General features: G+C 31.2%; 1 protein-coding gene across 2 annotated transcripts in view; it reads left to right on the forward strand.

Moving 5' to 3' along the window:
- mei-41 (ATR serine/threonine kinase meiotic 41) overlaps positions 1 to 18,143 on the forward strand; it is a 152,724-nt gene that overhangs the window by 108,905 nt on the left and 25,676 nt on the right. For both annotated transcript variants that reach the window (XM_075362915.1, XM_075362925.1), the window contains exons 17-18: positions 2,525 to 2,775; positions 11,702 to 13,002. In XM_075362915.1, coding sequence (XP_075219030.1) covers positions 2,525 to 2,775; positions 11,702 to 13,002 — 1,552 coding nt within the window. The remainder of the gene's footprint in view (positions 1 to 2,524; positions 2,776 to 11,701; positions 13,003 to 18,143) is intronic.

Genomic DNA, 18,143 nt, shown 5'->3' on the forward strand with positions numbered 1-18,143 from the left:
TAAAATCTGGTTTAGGCACTTCCCTTCTTTTCAGAGACTGAGCTCTCATTATTTTCAGGGTCATGAATGGTTGTTGGTGTTACATAGTGGAGGGATTTATTCTGTAATGTACATTTTTATCTGACTAAAAAAAAAGCACTTAAGTTTAATTAGATGTATCTTACATAATAACATAGTATACTTGTCATGTCAACAGTCAATAAAGTATATATTTTGATGTCATAAAATTCATAATAATGGAATTTATATCTTCTATTCAAAAAGTATCTGACAGTATTCTTTTTCTTAAAAAGTATTTGAATGTTAGTGGTAAAACTTTGTAGAAAGTGCAGCACTAATACATAATGCATATGTATGTTCTTTTTGTAAATAGAGAACAATAGTTGTGCTGCAATCACCCTGTGCTAGTGTAATATGTGTTTGTTTCTTCTTTATTATGTGCATAATGAAGGGGGGCTCATTGAAAAACATTTCTATTTCAAGTTCTGCCTTAAGCTTGGTGACCATAGCAAAACAACTCATAAAATTAACAGTCTTTTGAAAATCAAGCTATTGGGTTACACAAATTACAGAGTTTACCAAACTATTTTCAAGTGCGTACTGGATAATGAGTAACAATACATGCAATTTTATGGCTAGTTTGTGTGTACACAAAATTACTGCAAAATTTATCGCAGAGTTGCTTTTATTGAAACAGAAAGAAATTTGTTTTGGTGTTGTATCGGTGATGCTGGAATATGTCAGTGGTAGTTTATCACTGAGTGATAACTGGCAATGAATAATCTTGGATGTATGATTAATTCTTAGAAACTAGAGATCAGTCATCGTAGTGGATGACTGATACCATCATTTCCACGGGCAAAGAATATAAGCGAAGTGAGGAGCAAAATGGAACTGATGCTGACTATTTTTTTTTTTTTGGCTATTGCAGAGTTATGGAACATGAATACATATCAGAAGACCAGTTGTCAACAAACAGTACTATCTGGAGGTTCTATATCCTTGTCATGATACAATTTAGTACAAGAGACAAGATCTGTGGGAATCACACAAACGGCAGTTGCCATTTGTGATCGTGATAACAAATCCATTCATTTTCATATCTAACCCAGGATTTCTTGGTCAAGCACAGAATTCCTCGGATTCACCAGGCTCCTTACTCACTCGCATGACTCTGTGATTTTCAGTTGTCCCAGAAGTTGCTAAGGAATTTCATCTTTTATCTGATAACAAATTAATCTATTTGATATTTTTTTGACTGATATGCCTACTGTTGCGACCATTACACATTGTCAAAAAATGTAAAGCTCACTTCCTAAATGCATACCATACTTATTTATCTGTGTTACCTTTGTTCAAATTTATGTGCTTTATGTATAAGGGTTAAAATTAATAAATCTGTATGGCTTTACTCAATACTTAACTGGGGAATTAATATATATTTTAATTAAAATAAGGTTAAGTAGTAGATTTGTAGTAAATGATTGCATTTATATTTTCTTGTATTTACCTGAATATATTCTTCATGATCTAGGTTTTCCTTTGGCCATCCTATCTTATTTTCTGTATTAACTTCCATTCCCTCATTATAAATATCTCTGACCCAGTTGGACTACTGGCTTCGCTTCTATCACTAAAAAATATTTCCAGAGTTGAAACATTTGATGACAGTGTTGTAGATATTTTAGCAAGAAGATTCATTGATGTTACTTGATTAGTTTTCAGTTGTTGCTCCTTCAATAGAACTATTAGATAATCCTAACTAGGAACATTTTCTTTTTAAAAAAATCTTTAAAGATTTTTTTAATATTTTATTTTTTGATTTATAATATGGTCTTCAAATTTATTTAATTTTTGTTTGTGTGTCTATGTTTTAAATACATTTTAAAAATAATGAATATTTCAACTTTTCTAAATATATGCTATGCTTAAACTGTTAAGAAATCCTATAATATACATATTTTGGGAATCTGAATTCTTTTCACTTAAACATTTTTTTAATATCGTTAATTGCTGAATTTTGAATAATTTTGTCTTGTAGGCTTGTAGGAATGACATTTTTTGCTGTCTATTTAGTTGGCGTCTGTTTAGATAATGGGAAAAAAAGGATCAGGGATAAGAAAAAGGAATGGGTTGTATAGGTGATCTACTGGTGAGTAGGTTGGGATAGTTTAACAGATTACATAGGTTTCTGTTTTATTATTAATCTTATTACATAATGTAAGTTATCACTCTGAACTTATAATTTTTACAAAGACCTTCACTTGTTCATTGTGGACTTGTACAATTTTTTGCACCCATGTAATTATGGCTGTTACTTAGTAGCAAAGTGCATCTCTTTCACCAAGAAACTGAGAAAGTTTTCTTTATGCTTAGAAAAATATTACTACACTTGTTGTCTCCTATACGTCAGCAACATGATAATCAAAAATCATTCTTGCTAACTCATGATGGACAGGTGGACAGCACTAATATGTTAAGATATTTATTGTTTTTAATCTTGTGTATGATGTTTTGTTTGCAGGTGAAATTTCTGGCAAATCGTTTTCTTGGAGTTTTAAATTTTATGGAAGGTGTATTGGTATCAAAACATGTATCAGATACAGATAAAAGGAATATATTGTTGACATTGCCAGATATCATACGTTTGTTGGGACCTACTCACAATACACCAGTAAGATTGAAAGTTCTGGCAATGTTACGAGCTGCCCTAACAGTATGTCATGGTTTTTTTCCTGATTTAACATGTGCTGCTTGGGAAGCTTTTATATACAAGTATGTTATTACACATAAGTTGCTTTTTAAATTCATCATCTTTAAATTTTTTTATTGTGTATTTTGGCAGATGGTACCCTATAACATTTCAAGATTTTGTTTTCCATGTCTAGAGTTTTTATAATTTTCTTGTTTATTATTTATAAGTTTGTTATTGCGGTATTAGAAAAAAGATTTACTTAAACAATCCATCAGAAAAAAATCATTTATTTGAAAAGCTACCTCTGTATGAGGTGGTATTGGAAAGTTCCTGCATTAAGCCTAAAAAATAAATTTGCTTAGCTGTTTTACAAATTCCGCCACCCGTTCAAAATAGTTTCCTTGGGAATATATATATATATATATATATATATATATATACTTGCAGGTCTGTACATGTGAGTGGTTTGAAAAGTGCATGCAAAAATAAAAACCACTTAATTTTTTGAGATAAATTTTTTTTATTTCTCAATGTAATCTTTTAAGATTATACATTTCATCCAGTGCCGCTCCAGTTTTTTGATCCCTTCTAAATAATAGGATTGTTCTCACTGTAAAATAGGTATTTGTTCCTACAATCACCTTCCAATATGAATAAATTATCTTCCTGCCAGCCATTTTTTCATGTTAACGAACAAGTACTAATCTGAAAGAGCCAAATCTGGGGAATGGGGGGCATGTGGAATGAGTTTAACCCTAACTCTATCAATTTCGTGGTCACTGCAGAGGAGTGAGTAGTTGCATTATTGTGATGGAAAAAGACATTTTCTTAGACCAATCGTGGATGTTTTTCTTGCTGCTCGATTTTTCAAACGGTCCAATAATGGTACATAGTATTTGCCTGTAATCACTGAACCTTATTCTAAATAGTCAATGAGGATTATCCCTTGTGAATCCCAAAAGACAGTTATAATCTTCACAGTTGAAGGAATGGTACTTCTTTGGTGCAGACTTCCCATTGTACAGATTGTTCCTTGGTCTCAGGCATGTACTGGTGTTTCCATGTTTTGTCTACATTAATGAAACAATTAAAATTCTGTAAATTTCACTGAAACAGTAGCTAAATGCTCAAGGAATACTCACGCAATTTCATTTTTGGTCAATTGTGAGCAATCACAACACCTATTTGCAGACAGTTTTTTCATGTACAAGTATTGGTGCAAAATATTATGCACCCATTCATTCAAGATGCCCACATTACTAACAATTTGACGCACCTTCACTCTTCTGTCATCCAACACCATATGAATTTTATCAATCATTTCTGGAGTAGTGACCTCAGCAGGGCATCCAGAATGTTTGACGTCAGTTTTGCTCATATGACCACTTCAAAAATTTTGAAACCGCTTTTAAACTGTTCTGATTGTAGGTACAGATCCATCATAATATTTATCAAGTTTTTCTTTAGTCTGCTGAGGCAATTTGGTCTTCATAAAGCAATGTTTAGTCAACACACGAATCTTTCATCCATTTTTTAGAAATCACTTGACTTTCTCGATTAAATGGATGCCAAATACAAGAAAAATCGTGATCCAAAATTTGGATGCCAAATTTATGAAAAATTAACTGATCAGACTTGTGTGTTCTTCCAAAAGAGTTTGCTAACTGAAAATCGTCTTGATAAGCACCAAGGGTGCTCTCAGACTTTGCACGAACTTTTCAAACTACCCTCTTACTTAAAATTTATTGGCCGTTGCAAATGAGTAATAACACAAATGTTATATAATTGTATCTCTAGACTAAGTTCATGCACCCAGTACAACGCTTGACAAATTGATAGAGTAAGCTTGGGAGTTATGACTTCCAGCATCTCATACAGTATAGTCACTGCAAGTACAGTTCTGAGACATTCTGATATCATCACCTTTTATACATTTAATGTAAGTGACAAGTGTACAAAGTGTTTTGCCTGTAGTGTTTTGGCAAGACAAAAATTCAAGGTGCATTTGATTTTGAATGAAGAAGGTTTTTTGATGCATTTAATTATTTCTTATGAAGTAAAACAAAATATTTTAGTTTGATCCCATTTTGGACAGTAATTTTTTCCAAAATTTTAAATATTAATTTGATAAAATTGTAGTATTTTTTAAAGTGTAGAATGTTATATATTCGCTCTTGTTTTTAAACTTCTGTGGATTTTAGAAAATCCAGTTTAATGTTCAAAACTCAAGTTATGTGCTTTATTTTAAAAATATTGCTCACATTGTCATATTGATGAATGGCATTCATCAAATGGTATTTATTATTAAAAAAAAAAACAAAATTAAAATTATCAGAATTTGTTTAAATGTGCAAAATTAGTGGATACATCCCGCACTTGCACTCATAGATGGGCTCTAAATAGAATTCCCAAGCAGGTATTTGGATCACCCAAAATTACATATTTTTTTAAAAATTACTATCGTTTAAGAAAGTAGTTTAAAATAATGCAGTGTATTAAATCATATTACATCTAATATAATTTTTTTATTAACCTCTTATATTTATCAGTATCATACTATTACAAAATAGGCTGAATTTGCGTATTTGACTAGGAAAATCATAGGCTCATGTAATTTAAAAAAAATTCTTTCCCCATTTGAAAGGTTACTTATCCCAAATGTCATAGGCTTTGTAGGAATTATGTTGTCTACCTGTACTCTTTATTTCATTCTTCCTTGATACTCTTATGTGAGAATAATGTATTCCGTATTTACTTGTTTATTAAACCCACTTTTTTCTATGACTTTTTATCCTCCTCCCAAATTCATGACTTGGGCAGATAATCAAACATTGTGTCAATCTTGTATAACCTGAAAAGTGTTTCCTTGTTGTTTAGACCTCTTGATTTCCTGGCTCTTTTAATTAACAATAAATGAAATTCTGCCATGCTCCAATATTATTCTTTTAAAATATTTATTTTTCTTGCTTCATTAATAAAAAGATATATAATCATTAGATTTTATTTTGACTTTCTGTAACTACTTTTGCATCAGAAAGTGCCACATAGCATATTTCTAAGAATTATTAAATAAATTTAAAAGAAATAAGTAAACATATGAGCCTGTCTTAGGTTTTTCATTTAAAAATTTGGAAAATTAATCTTCTTAAACTGGTAAGCAAAGCTTCTCAAGGTGGTACACAAACAGACACAAAAATACAAAAGAAACCTATTATAATTAAAAAATTTTGTGTTATAATAATTACTGAAATAGAAAATTATTAATACAACGATATTTGTTAGTATTTATTTATTATGATTATTAATACAGTGGATCAGTGGTTCTCAAATCTCTTTTGATATATTATAATACAAAATTATTTTATCATTTATTTCCTTTTCCCTTAATTTGAGGATATTATTTGTGTTAGCAACAGTAAGAATATCAGTTATTTGGCCAGCAAGAATGAATGTGCAACACCACCAGTTTCTTATATGCCACAGCACACATGTCCTGTCCCATGCAAGCACTGCATTGCATATGTAAGAACAAGTTTCTTAATAGACATTCTAAAAGGATTGCTGTTCTTTCCTCCTGTAGTTAAGCGAGTTAGTCATGACTATCCTTCAGACAGGTAGATACAGTTGCTTCTGTTGTTGTACATATTCTTTTACAATCTAATTTAAAAATATTATGTTTTTGCATTTGATAAAATTGAAGTGCTAGTATTGGCTTATCTCGAAAGAGGCTTTTTTTCTTGATATATATACTTATTTTCATACTTTGCTTGAATTAATTTGGTTTAGTTATAGTAGATATAAAATATAAATCAACATGGGTAAGTGGCTTAACCCTAGAAGCAGTAGGGGAATTTTCCTTAAATGGTAGGAAAAATGTGTCAAAACAAGACTTTATTAAATCGTTCATATGTGTTCTACATGGTGGATTCTTATGTTTTAGGTATCAATTAAAATACAAATTATGCTCTTTTTATATATTAAAATAAGAGTACATTTGATGGATGTAATAATTAATTCTGTATTGACAAATTTTAGATGTTTTTTTTATTAGTAAGGCTGCCTTACTAGGTTTTTAACATTTTAAGAACAAATGTATAAGACTTTCTTACACTATAAAAAAGCAGCATTTTCTAAAAACAATGGTGGTTTAACTTTTAATTTGTATGCAGTAGTTTTTAAGCTATATTAAAATAACGATTGTAATGGAGATTACCTTTTTGGATGATCTAGTTTTGCTGTCTTGGCAGGGATGTGATGATGGCTTATATTGATTACTGCTTTGATTATTGTCACAACACTATTATATTGTTTTTATCACAAGAAGTTAGAAGTCTGATTAATTATATTTTTACTATTTACAATTGTTAACTCAGCTGGTCAAGAATTTGAAAAGTTAGGAGTCTGATTATTTGAATTTGCTACCTCAGCATTTGAAGAATTTAATAAATTTATAGAAATATTATTCACAGAGATTTTCTCAATATCACTATCAGATTCACTTTCAGTTACCAGAAAATCAGAATCAATTTCAGGATTATCAACTTCAATGTCAGATTCATCACTGCCCAACATTAACAATTTTTGAATATTTTCATCTGAAATTTGATGATTGTTTGCCATATAAAGTAATATTTATGTTTCAGTTATTTATGGAAAGAACTAAATAAATAAACAAATTCTTAAAAAAAACATTCCCATAGTATATGTAAACATATTAAAAAAATCACAAAACAGTAAAATAAAAACTTAAATTTGATAAATCACAGCATTTTTATTTATTAGACTGGAATAAAATCACTAAACTAACACGATATATTTCAGTAAACATGAAGGAACACTCCTAACCTATCGCCATAAACAAGACAAAAATCACAGAACTAAAGCCGTGATGTATCGATATTATCAACAACAATCAAAAGTAAAATCATGCTATCAGGTAGCTCATGATTTCTTCTTTCCAATGATATATAATATAGCGTATGTTGGTAGCCTGAAAATTTAAAATGAACCCGCTAAGAAGAGTCAATGAGATTGACATATCACTTTAGCAAGTAGCTATGCGACAATGATATTGACCCATACCGCTTCTAGGGTTAATAGAACAATGACAGACAAAACAACATCAAGCAAATATTCTGTACTATTGAACTCTACTTCAGAATCAGAATTAGTGGCAAGTCAAGACTTTTCTTACTAAAATGTGCATGCACCGCATTGCACATGTATGAACAAATTTCTTAATGGCCACTACAAAAGGAATTCCATACTTTCCTCTAGCAATTAAGCTACTTGGTTGTAGTTATCCTACAAACAGACAGATACAATTGCTTCCATTGTTTTACATACTTTTCAATAATCTGATTTGAAAGTATTGTTATTGTATTTTTTTATTTAATAAAATTGAAGTGTTAGTGTTGGCATATATATTTTGAAAGGGGCTTTTTTTTCTTATACACATACTTTTTTATACACGAGGGTGATTCGATAAGTCCTTAGAAAATCCAAGAGATGGCAATCGTAGTATTGAAAATGGTTTGCTTTCAGTAAGCGTCATTTGTCGCTAGAGTGCAGTTAAAGTTTTAGCTGTAACCATCACGTGGTTTCATTGTCATAGTCGATTGAAGCAACAAGCTATTGTTTATTTAGAAAAATGGAAAAAGTGAGTTTCGAGTGGTGATTAAACACTTATATTTTAAAGGCTTAACACCTAAAGAGATCAAAGCTGAGTTGGATGAAGTTAATGGTACATCTGCTCCTGTGTTTGCAACTGTTTACAATTGGGTAAATGAGTTTAAATGTGGCTGTACATCCACAAAAGGTGAACATCATTCAGGATGTTCAGTGGAAGTGACCACCCTCAAAATAATTGGCAAAATTCACGATATGGTTTTGGGTGATCAACGAATCAAAGTACGCAAAATAGTTGAGGCCACAGGCATATTGCAAGGTACAGTGTTTTCAAATTTGCACGAAAAATTGGTTGTGAAAAAATTTCAGCAAGATGGATGCATTTGCTCTCAGTGGAGAATAAACATAATCGTGTGGTCAACTTGGAGGCTGTTTTGGCACTTTTCTGTCGCAATCCTGACGAGTTTCTGCGTCAATACATAATTGTGGACAAAACATGGATACACTCCAGAGAAAAAGAAACAATGGGTTTTTGAAGGAAAATGGGCTCTGAAGAAGGTGAAGATGCTGAAATCAGCTGGCAAGGTGATTGCCACGGTTCTTTTGGATGCACATGGTATCATCTATATTGCTTACTTGGAAAAAGGACAAACAATAACTGGTATTATGCGTCGTTATTTCACTGGTTGAGTGAAGAAATCAATAAAAAAGTCATTTAAAAAAGAAAAAGATCCTCTTCCATCAAGACAATGCATGGGTGCATACCTGTGCAGTTCCGATGGCCAAAATTAAGAATTAAAGTTCAAATTATTACAAAATCCAGTGTATTCAACGGATTTGGCCCCCAGTGATTTTTTTTTTTTATTTCAAAACTTGAATAAACAGCTCAGCAGGCAATGGTTGACGTCAAACAAGGAGGCATTGCCCAAACAGATGCTTATTTTGACTTAAAATGGTTGGAGAAACGCTTGGAAAAGTGTAACGAGTTAAAAGGAAATTATGTTGAAATAAAAAAAATCTATATAAAATAATTTGTTTTTCTATCCTTTTCTAAGGACTTATTGAAAGACCGTCGTACTTTGCTAGAATTAATTTGGTGTAGATTAGTTCATATAAGTGGCTTCATAGAGCAACAACAAACAAAATATTCTCAGTTAAAAACCCTGTGCCATCGAGCTCTACTTCAAAATCAGAATTTTCAATGAGTCAAATTCTTTTTCCAGCTTAAATAAGAAAAGTTGTAAGAAAATATAATTCTGATTACATTAATTTACTGTCGTGGATTTAACCTCAGTGAGTAATCCACTATGAAATCCTTTCAAATCAAAGTATGAAACCTTCATTGATACGGCATCTTGGTAGTAATGATTTAATGTTGCAAAAAAAAACCTCAGGATTATTTTGTACAGAAATTGTTAGAGATAAATTACACAAAGAAAATTATGTTGTCTTTTACAGCCAGTACTTAAAAAGCAGGCACCTTTCTTAGTTAGCTGAAAAATAGCAAAAAGTATGAAAAAGCTCATATAATCAGTGAAGAACTATTACCTGTTGCAGAAGATATGATGATTTCTATGTTGGATAAATCATCTGCTAGAAGCTAGATACAATATCACTGTCAAATAATATCACGCACCACAGAATTGAAACCATAGCAATAAATGTTAAAGAGAACTTAATAGCTCAAGTCAAAAATAGTACTGTTTTTTCATTATATAACTAAATCAGAGCATAGATGTAAGAAATTATGTGTATTTTATGGTTTATGTACTGTATTTTAAAGTACAATTAAAGAGGATTATTTATTTTGTGATGAGCTATCAAGACAAACTAACCACTGATGAAACATTCGAAACACTGACTGACATATTTGCAGAAAATGTTCTGTACTGGAAGGAGTCATTAGCTTCTGTTCTAATGGTGCTTGTGGTATGACAAGAAAACGTGAATGTTTTGCCATCAAGGTAAAACTGGTTACAGAGAATTGTACCTTCACTTATTGTAGCATTCACAGAGAAGCTTTAGCAGTAAAATGGGTGCTTGAACAATTTAAACTTCTAGGAGATGCCAAAGTGATCATGTTGATTAAAATTTCAGGCCTTAAACTCATTTGTTTTTGAAACTGTGTTCTGAAATGGGCAGACACCACATTTATTTATTGTTACACACAGAGGTGAGATGGCTTTCTAAAGGAAAATGCTAATCAGGTTATATGAGCTACATTCAGAGTTACACGTGTCCCTATGAATGCAAATTTTGAACTGCGTGATCAATTGATCAATGAGCTGTGGATCATAACACTGCCTACTTATCAGATATTTTAAACGTCTCAATGACTTAAATTTAAGTTTCCAAGGTGAATAACAAATTAATTTTCAGTAGGCAATAAAATAAAGGCATTTATAAAAAAATATCAAATGATAGATTATAGTATTTTGAATAAAAACTTGCAGTATTTTCCAAATTTTGAAAATTTTTTGACAGTACACAAAATTGAAATGATAGATAATCTCATCAGTAATATAAAACACCATTGCCTTATGCTCACTGAACCTTTTGAAGAATATTCCAAATTCCTATGGGTACAAAGCCCTTTCATACTGAATATAATTTCTGAAACCCTAACTAACAATAAAACAGAATCTTTGATAGAAATATTGTGCGGCAGAGGTTTGAAATGGAATTTACTACATTTGTCATGTGAAATTGGCTAAAGGTTAAAAATTAATATCCATCACTGTCCAGAAAAGCATTATTATTTCTAATTCCATTTCCAACCACATATTTTAATATACATATTTAACACATACAATACATATTTATTTTTAATATATACATTTTTATTGAAAAAACAATTTCTAAGAGAGTGATATTGAAGCAAGACAAGGCATTTATTCTCATGAATTTTGATATCCTGAATCTGAGCCCCTTAAGCTTGACCAACATTTCCTGGACACCTACATATCAAACAGTTTTAAATAAAATAAACATATTAGAAATTTAGAGCCTTGAAGAAAAAGATAAATTTAGAGACTATGAAGCGTACTAGACAAAAATTGCATTTAAAAAATGTTACAAATAGAAAAAATAGTTAAAAATAAATTATTTAAACAAATAAATTGTTATAAATTGTTTGAGAGGGTTAAACTAGTTCTCTGTATATTGGTAGTTTCCTATGTTTTAGATAAGACATTCTGTTGCATGTTTAGGCAATCAAGACTTTCTTTTATTTATTATCATTACGTTAGTAATACAAAAACAAATACCGTTAATTAGTGACAATTTTAAAAATATGAACTACTTCATCTTTCATTATAGGATATAATGACGTTTACTCACCTACATTTATCCTCTCTATGTTTATTTTTTCTGTTACAGTGTCGAGGTAGCAGCACTCGGTTCATTGCTCAGTACTATTTTTGTTTCATTGCTGCCATTATTGAACAATTTTCCAGATGAAATTAAAAGAATGTTGCACTATCTTGTTATTGAAAATGAAGACACATTAAATGATTATTTTGATGAATTATTTTTTGTACCCGATTTAGATTCAATACATGACATTTACAACATTATACAAACAAAAATCAAACAGAAGATTAACAACATGTCATTTATTGAACAATTACAATCTACACTGAATGTTGCAAAACATGAAAATGTTGAAGTAAGATTACATGGTTTAAAAAAGTTAAGATTACAGGTAATAACAAATTGGACTGCAATATCAGATTTAATTATCAATAACGATTCATTACATCCTGTTATTATTGATTTCCTTGATACATTAATTACTGGAACTCGTGATGAAGAAGAAAGAATTCGTATTGCATGTGGTGAGTGTCTCGGTGAGTTAGGTGCTTTAGACCCTGGTAGATTACCTAACAATTTATTAGTGAAAAACGTTTATCATAAGGGTCATTTACAGCTAAATACAAGTGACTTTGCCTATTCTGCATTAATGGTGTTAGTTAAGGGTTTTCAAGAAGCCAGATATACTGTATCTATGGATGAAATTGCTTTTGCTATACAAGAGTTGTTGAAAATATATAAAATTTCACCAGTATCTAAGGATATTTGGAACCGCTTTCCAGTTAGTGTACAGGAACGTATGTTACCATTTTTGAATTCATGGTACATGCATAATACTAGTGTTGATAAAAGTATTACGGATCTGTTACCTCATCCTGTATTTGGCTCATACAGAGGAAAAACTATGATGAGTTGGGCTTATAATTGGGCGTGCTTTTTAATACCTCTTGTATTGCAAGATTTTGCTCAACAAGTTTTTAGGGCATGTCAGTTCAGTTTTAAAAAAGATACAAGCATTATGATGTTTTTTCTACCTTATATTTTGCTGTACGCATTACTTAGTTGTTCTGAAAATCATAAGAAAATGATAGAAGAAGAAATAAAAGCTGTAATTTGTTACTCAGATGAGGACAGTCAGCGTGAAGTCGATGGAAGGAAAGCAACTTTATACAAAGTGAGGAAAGATTGTGTTACTAATGATAAATTTAGCGATAAGGAAGATGGCACCACACAAATGATGTGCATTAAGATCATATATTCTTTGCTGGATTTTTTATACCAATGGTTGCGTGAAACAAAAAAACATTTTTCTATCACAAAAAAAGTTAGTGCTGATTTTAGTAGTACTAACTATGACACTGTGTCAGGTACGTCAATATATTTATTTATTCTATTTTCTTAGGTAAATATTTAAATATTACAGTGTTTAATCAATCACAGCAGTTGTGATAAAATCATCTCCATGCAAATATAAATTAAATATTATATTAATATAATTAGGTTTTATAATTAAATAAAATCTAAAAATAAAATGTAATAAAAAATGTATAAATTATAAATTAAATAGCATAAATGGGATTTTTTTTAATTTTAATGAAAACATGTACAGGGTCATTCACAGGAACCGGATGTTTTTGAGGTGGGTTGTACTCTGGCGTTCGTGGTGGGAGGGGCACGTGGCTGGTGTCTGGCGTTTCCTTTGTTCATAGCATTTACATTTTAGTCGTTGAGATGGAGCCGTGGACGCTAGACCAATGCCTGTACGCGTATGACAGTTTTGTGCGAAATGACGAATCCGTAACTGCTGTTCAGCGAGATTTCTGCCGTCAGTTTAATATCCATCGTAATGCAAGTGTCCCTTCTTGTAACACAATATTGCGATGGGTAAACAACCTTCGAACAAGTGGTTCAATATTGAAGAAAAAACCACCGGGTCCCGACGAACTGCTAGCACTCCGAAGAACATCGAACGAGTAAGGGAAGCCATTGTCAGAAGCCCACGCCGTTCTATTCAGAGGCATTCAGCAGCGCTTCAAATGAGCACAAGTACGGTAAGACGAATTCTGCATACAGACCTGCATTTCCATCCTTACAAGATAGCCATCGTGCAGCAGTTAAACGAGCAAGATTTCACGCAGCGATTACAATTTTGTCGACAAATGCTTACCATTTTTGAAGAAAATGAAAATTTGTTATTGCTAATGAGTGACGAAGCCCATTTTCATCTGAATGGCTTCGTCAACAAACAGAATTGCCAATATTGGGCAGAAAGAAACCCACATCAGCTTCACGAGAGAACACTTCATAGCCCAAAGGTGACAGTCTGGTGTGCAATAGGAAAGGTCGGTGTTATTGGACCATATTTTTTTGAAGAAAATGACGCTGCCGTAACTGTAACAGCTGGTCGTTACATTGCGATGTTGAATACGTTTTTCATCCCTGAGTTTCGAAACCAGGGAATCGATTTTCAAAATGTGTTATTCCAGCAGGATGGAGCTACAGCGCACACAGCAAGGGCAACAATGGCTGTTCTCCATAACTTGTTTCTGGGACGGATCGTTTCCAGATTCGGCGACATTCCTTGTTGGCCCCTCGGTCACCCGACTTGAGTAGTTGTGATTTTTTGTGTGGGGGTTTCTGAAATCGTGTATGTACGGCAATAAACCGCGTACATTGGAGGACCTAAAGATCGCAATTCGTCTTCACGTCACCCAGATTGATGTAGACATGCTGCAAAGAATTGAGGCCAGTTACCGTGAAAGGCTACAACAATATATTGCCCAAAATGGACATCACTTGCCGGACATAATTTTTCGTTCATGAGTAAGTAACAAATGCTTTGATTTAACAAGTGTTTCAGTACCAATAAAACTTTTTTAAAGTAAATATTAAATTTTTTATGATTATTTTAAAAACATCCGGTTCCTGTGAATGACCCTGTATTTTAAGAGTATAGAATTTAACTATGCAGATATTTTTGTAGTAAGGTTCTTTTATGTATTGACAAAAAAAAAATAAAAGATAAGGAAATGGACAACAACCCTACAAAAGAGATGTTTCAATTTAAGGTATTTAAATACTTGATAAGTTTGTCGGTGGTTTTTAAAAGTAAAATTTAAAGAACTGAAAAAAAAACTTTTTAGTGCATTATTAGTCTCTTTCATTTGTGTAAAAAAAAATATATACTTTACAATTTCTGTATTTTTCACAGGATTTTTTTTATATTCTAGTTATGATGTTCTGTGATATAAATTCAATAATTTTTCGTATCATGATTCTTATTACTTATTAAAATTTTTTCATTGTAAAAAAAAGATTTACCTATAAATTTTTGTTTCACAAAACTGTTTCATAAAACATACAGTATGATGATTCTAATTTAATGTAGCACAGTTCATCCCAAGAAAAAAACACTTCTCTTTATTCTTAACATAAACATGAAGTAAAAATAACTTGTAATAAAAAAATTATAAACTGTAATAAAATGATATATTTACCTAAAAAATAAAAAATTTAAGGAAGTACAGTACCACTTTATTAAAATTTCATAAATTAAAACAGAAAAAATATCTGTTTCCTCAATGTATTTCTTCAATAATATTTTTTATAAGCTGCTGTTTGTTGAATTATTCATTGTTTCCCAAAGATATCATAATATCTTCAATAATTTTTTTACATAAATAGTCCACTTCCCATGCGTTTTTTCTTCTTTAATTAAATGTTAAATACAATTTTTGTAAGCATTTGCATCTACTCTATTAACACTTCAATATCTATTAAATTTTAAGTTAAATTAAATGTTGTGTTATTACTAGCAATGTAGCCTTTGACTTGTACTCTTATCAATTCTATCAAGTTAAAATTGTAGCAGTATGGAGGAAGATGCAGCACGACACAATTTTGTGATTTCATCTACTTCATAATGAATAAGATATGTTTTTGTTTGATTTTACTATTTTTAAAATCCCACTTTTTACATATCTTCAGTGTATGCAATAATAACCATTCAGTAATTTCCATTTTTCGAATCAAAGTATTGAATTTTTCAGGTCATGGTACAGCGCATTATCCATTACCTTCAACAACAACAATTTTGACAAGTTTTTTAAACCACGGCATACAATTGTCACCATTCATTTCATTGTGATATCCTTGGGAAAATATGGATGCAAATATCCATAAACCACTGTTCAAAAACTTATTTTCACTTCCTAGGTGCATTACTATTAATTGTTTACCTTTTCCAGCCGGGGCTTTCAGCCCAGTTGATAAACCTTTCATAAAAGCATCTTTCACGCTGATCATTCTTTACCTACCTTATACCTTTACATGTCCTGCATTAACCCAAGTTTCATCTATATAATAAATTGTGTTACCCTGTTCATGAAATCGCTTAATTTTTCTTAAATATTTTCTACTCATGAAATAAAGTATTTGTGTTCAATCAATAAAGAATTATTTTTTCTGGACTTCAAATGAAAATTCATTGATTTAAACACAATGTAATGTACTTCCAGCAATATTTGGTAGTTCATAATCAGTATTCATGGCATTTAATACTTTGTTCAAGCCAGGAAGCTTGTTATTGAAATATCATGAATGAACTTTTTTCTTATAGAAGTTTTAGTAAAATCGTCCAACTTTTCAATCATTTTCACATGCTTTCAAGTCATTTTAGAGCTAAGATTTTATCATCAGTTTTGTGTTTCATTATTGTATGAAAAATTGTCCTTTTGCTAATGCCTGTTGCACTATTCTCTGTTTTTTTTTTGAGCTACTTAAGGGTTTTCCCGGTTTATGTTTCATGATAGAATTACTCATTGTTAAAACCCAAGTGAAACAAAAGCCAGGGTAAATTAAGATTAAAGAAAAAACTGAATAAAAATGTTATGAAAATGAACTACAAATGTGTATCATATTGTACAGAGTAATATGATCATTTACTGAAATACTTTCTTTTACTAAATAATGGCATGAACCATTGCAAATCATGCTATCGTTATTAAACATCCAAACAGACTCAACAAAATTTTTAATTGCTTATCATCAGCACCAGAACAAGTGACAGTTTACAAAACATTATTTACAATAAATGGACTTGCATGTGGGAGTGGCAAAATGCCTCAGTCTCAACTAATGAGATATTTCTCATACATGCTGAATTCATATTTATATCTGTTGCACGGTTTCAGGACACAAGGATTACTCCCATGATTGCTTGTCATTTTATGTATTGTAATTCAATTAAATATTAAGGGTTGTGGAGATAAAAATAGTACCATATACCCAGTAAGTGGGAGAAAATTATTTTTATTTTTTTTTATAAATAAGCTAACTGACATTGGTGTAATATACAGTAAGATTAATAGGTTATTTGTAAGATGTGACATAAGGCATGTTGTGTTGCCTTTAAATAGATTGGAAACAAGAAAGGAAATGCTAAAAAACTGAAAATTTTACTTGCTGAAAATATAAACTGGGTGGCCATTACTCACTATTAAACAGACAATTAAATTGATTAAAATTAACAAGTATTTCTGATAAAAGTAAAAGAAATACAGATGCCTGCTTTGGTTTTAGCCAATCCTCAAAAATATAAATTTAATTAAAAATTCCTAAACATCTAAAACCTCTTACTCAGATTGCCCATCAAGATGTAATGCTATCTGTTTGTAGGTTGGGTAGATAAAAGTTTGTCTATAAAATTTGTCAGACAAATTTTTATTTATTTAAGACCAATCAAACAGATATGCCCATGAACTTTAAGGGAGGTTAACTCCTCTGTTATGATGTTTTAATATTGTTAAAGAAAAATGTTCAGAATTAGATTGTTTAAATATAATGCCGAGTAATTCAAAAAAGGACTTAAATTTAAAAGCATATAAAAATTATATAACATACAGATTTGGTTGAGGTTTCATTTCATAGCAACATTCATCAAGTTTTGATTCAGGTAGTTCATTAGTACCGAATTCGACAACTAGTGTTGTTAAAAATGGATACATTTACTGGTGTGGAATGTGCTTATTGTGCGTTTTGGTTTCATGATTTGTAGTCAGCAACTGCAGTTCAACATAATTTTCAAGATAGTACAGTAGGTAGCCTTGTAGTAGGCATACAATTTATTCTTGGCACCAAACCTTCACTGAGATAGTTTGCTCAGTTAAACATAAAAATTCTCACTAGGATGCCCACACATTCCTGAAGCTGCTGTGGAACAGCTCAGAGAAAGTTTTGCTTGTGGTCTGAAGAAATCAGCTTTACATGTGTCACATGAGACTAGCATTCTGCAAACAACTATTTGGCACATATTACTTAAACGATTGCACTTGAAGCTACAAATTGACCATTGACCGTGGTTCAACACATTACAGATGATGACAAAAGTTGCTCTGCTGCAGTTTTGTATGGAAATAATGGATAAAATTGCAGATGATACGTTTTTAGACAATGTAATTTTTAGTGATGAGTCAACATTTCACATCAGTGACACAGTGAACACCCATAA

Source organism: Lycorma delicatula, chromosome 1 (genome assembly GCF_047948215.1).
Source record: "Lycorma delicatula isolate Av1 chromosome 1, ASM4794821v1, whole genome shotgun sequence".
NCBI lineage: Eukaryota > Metazoa > Arthropoda > Insecta > Hemiptera > Fulgoridae > Lycorma > Lycorma delicatula.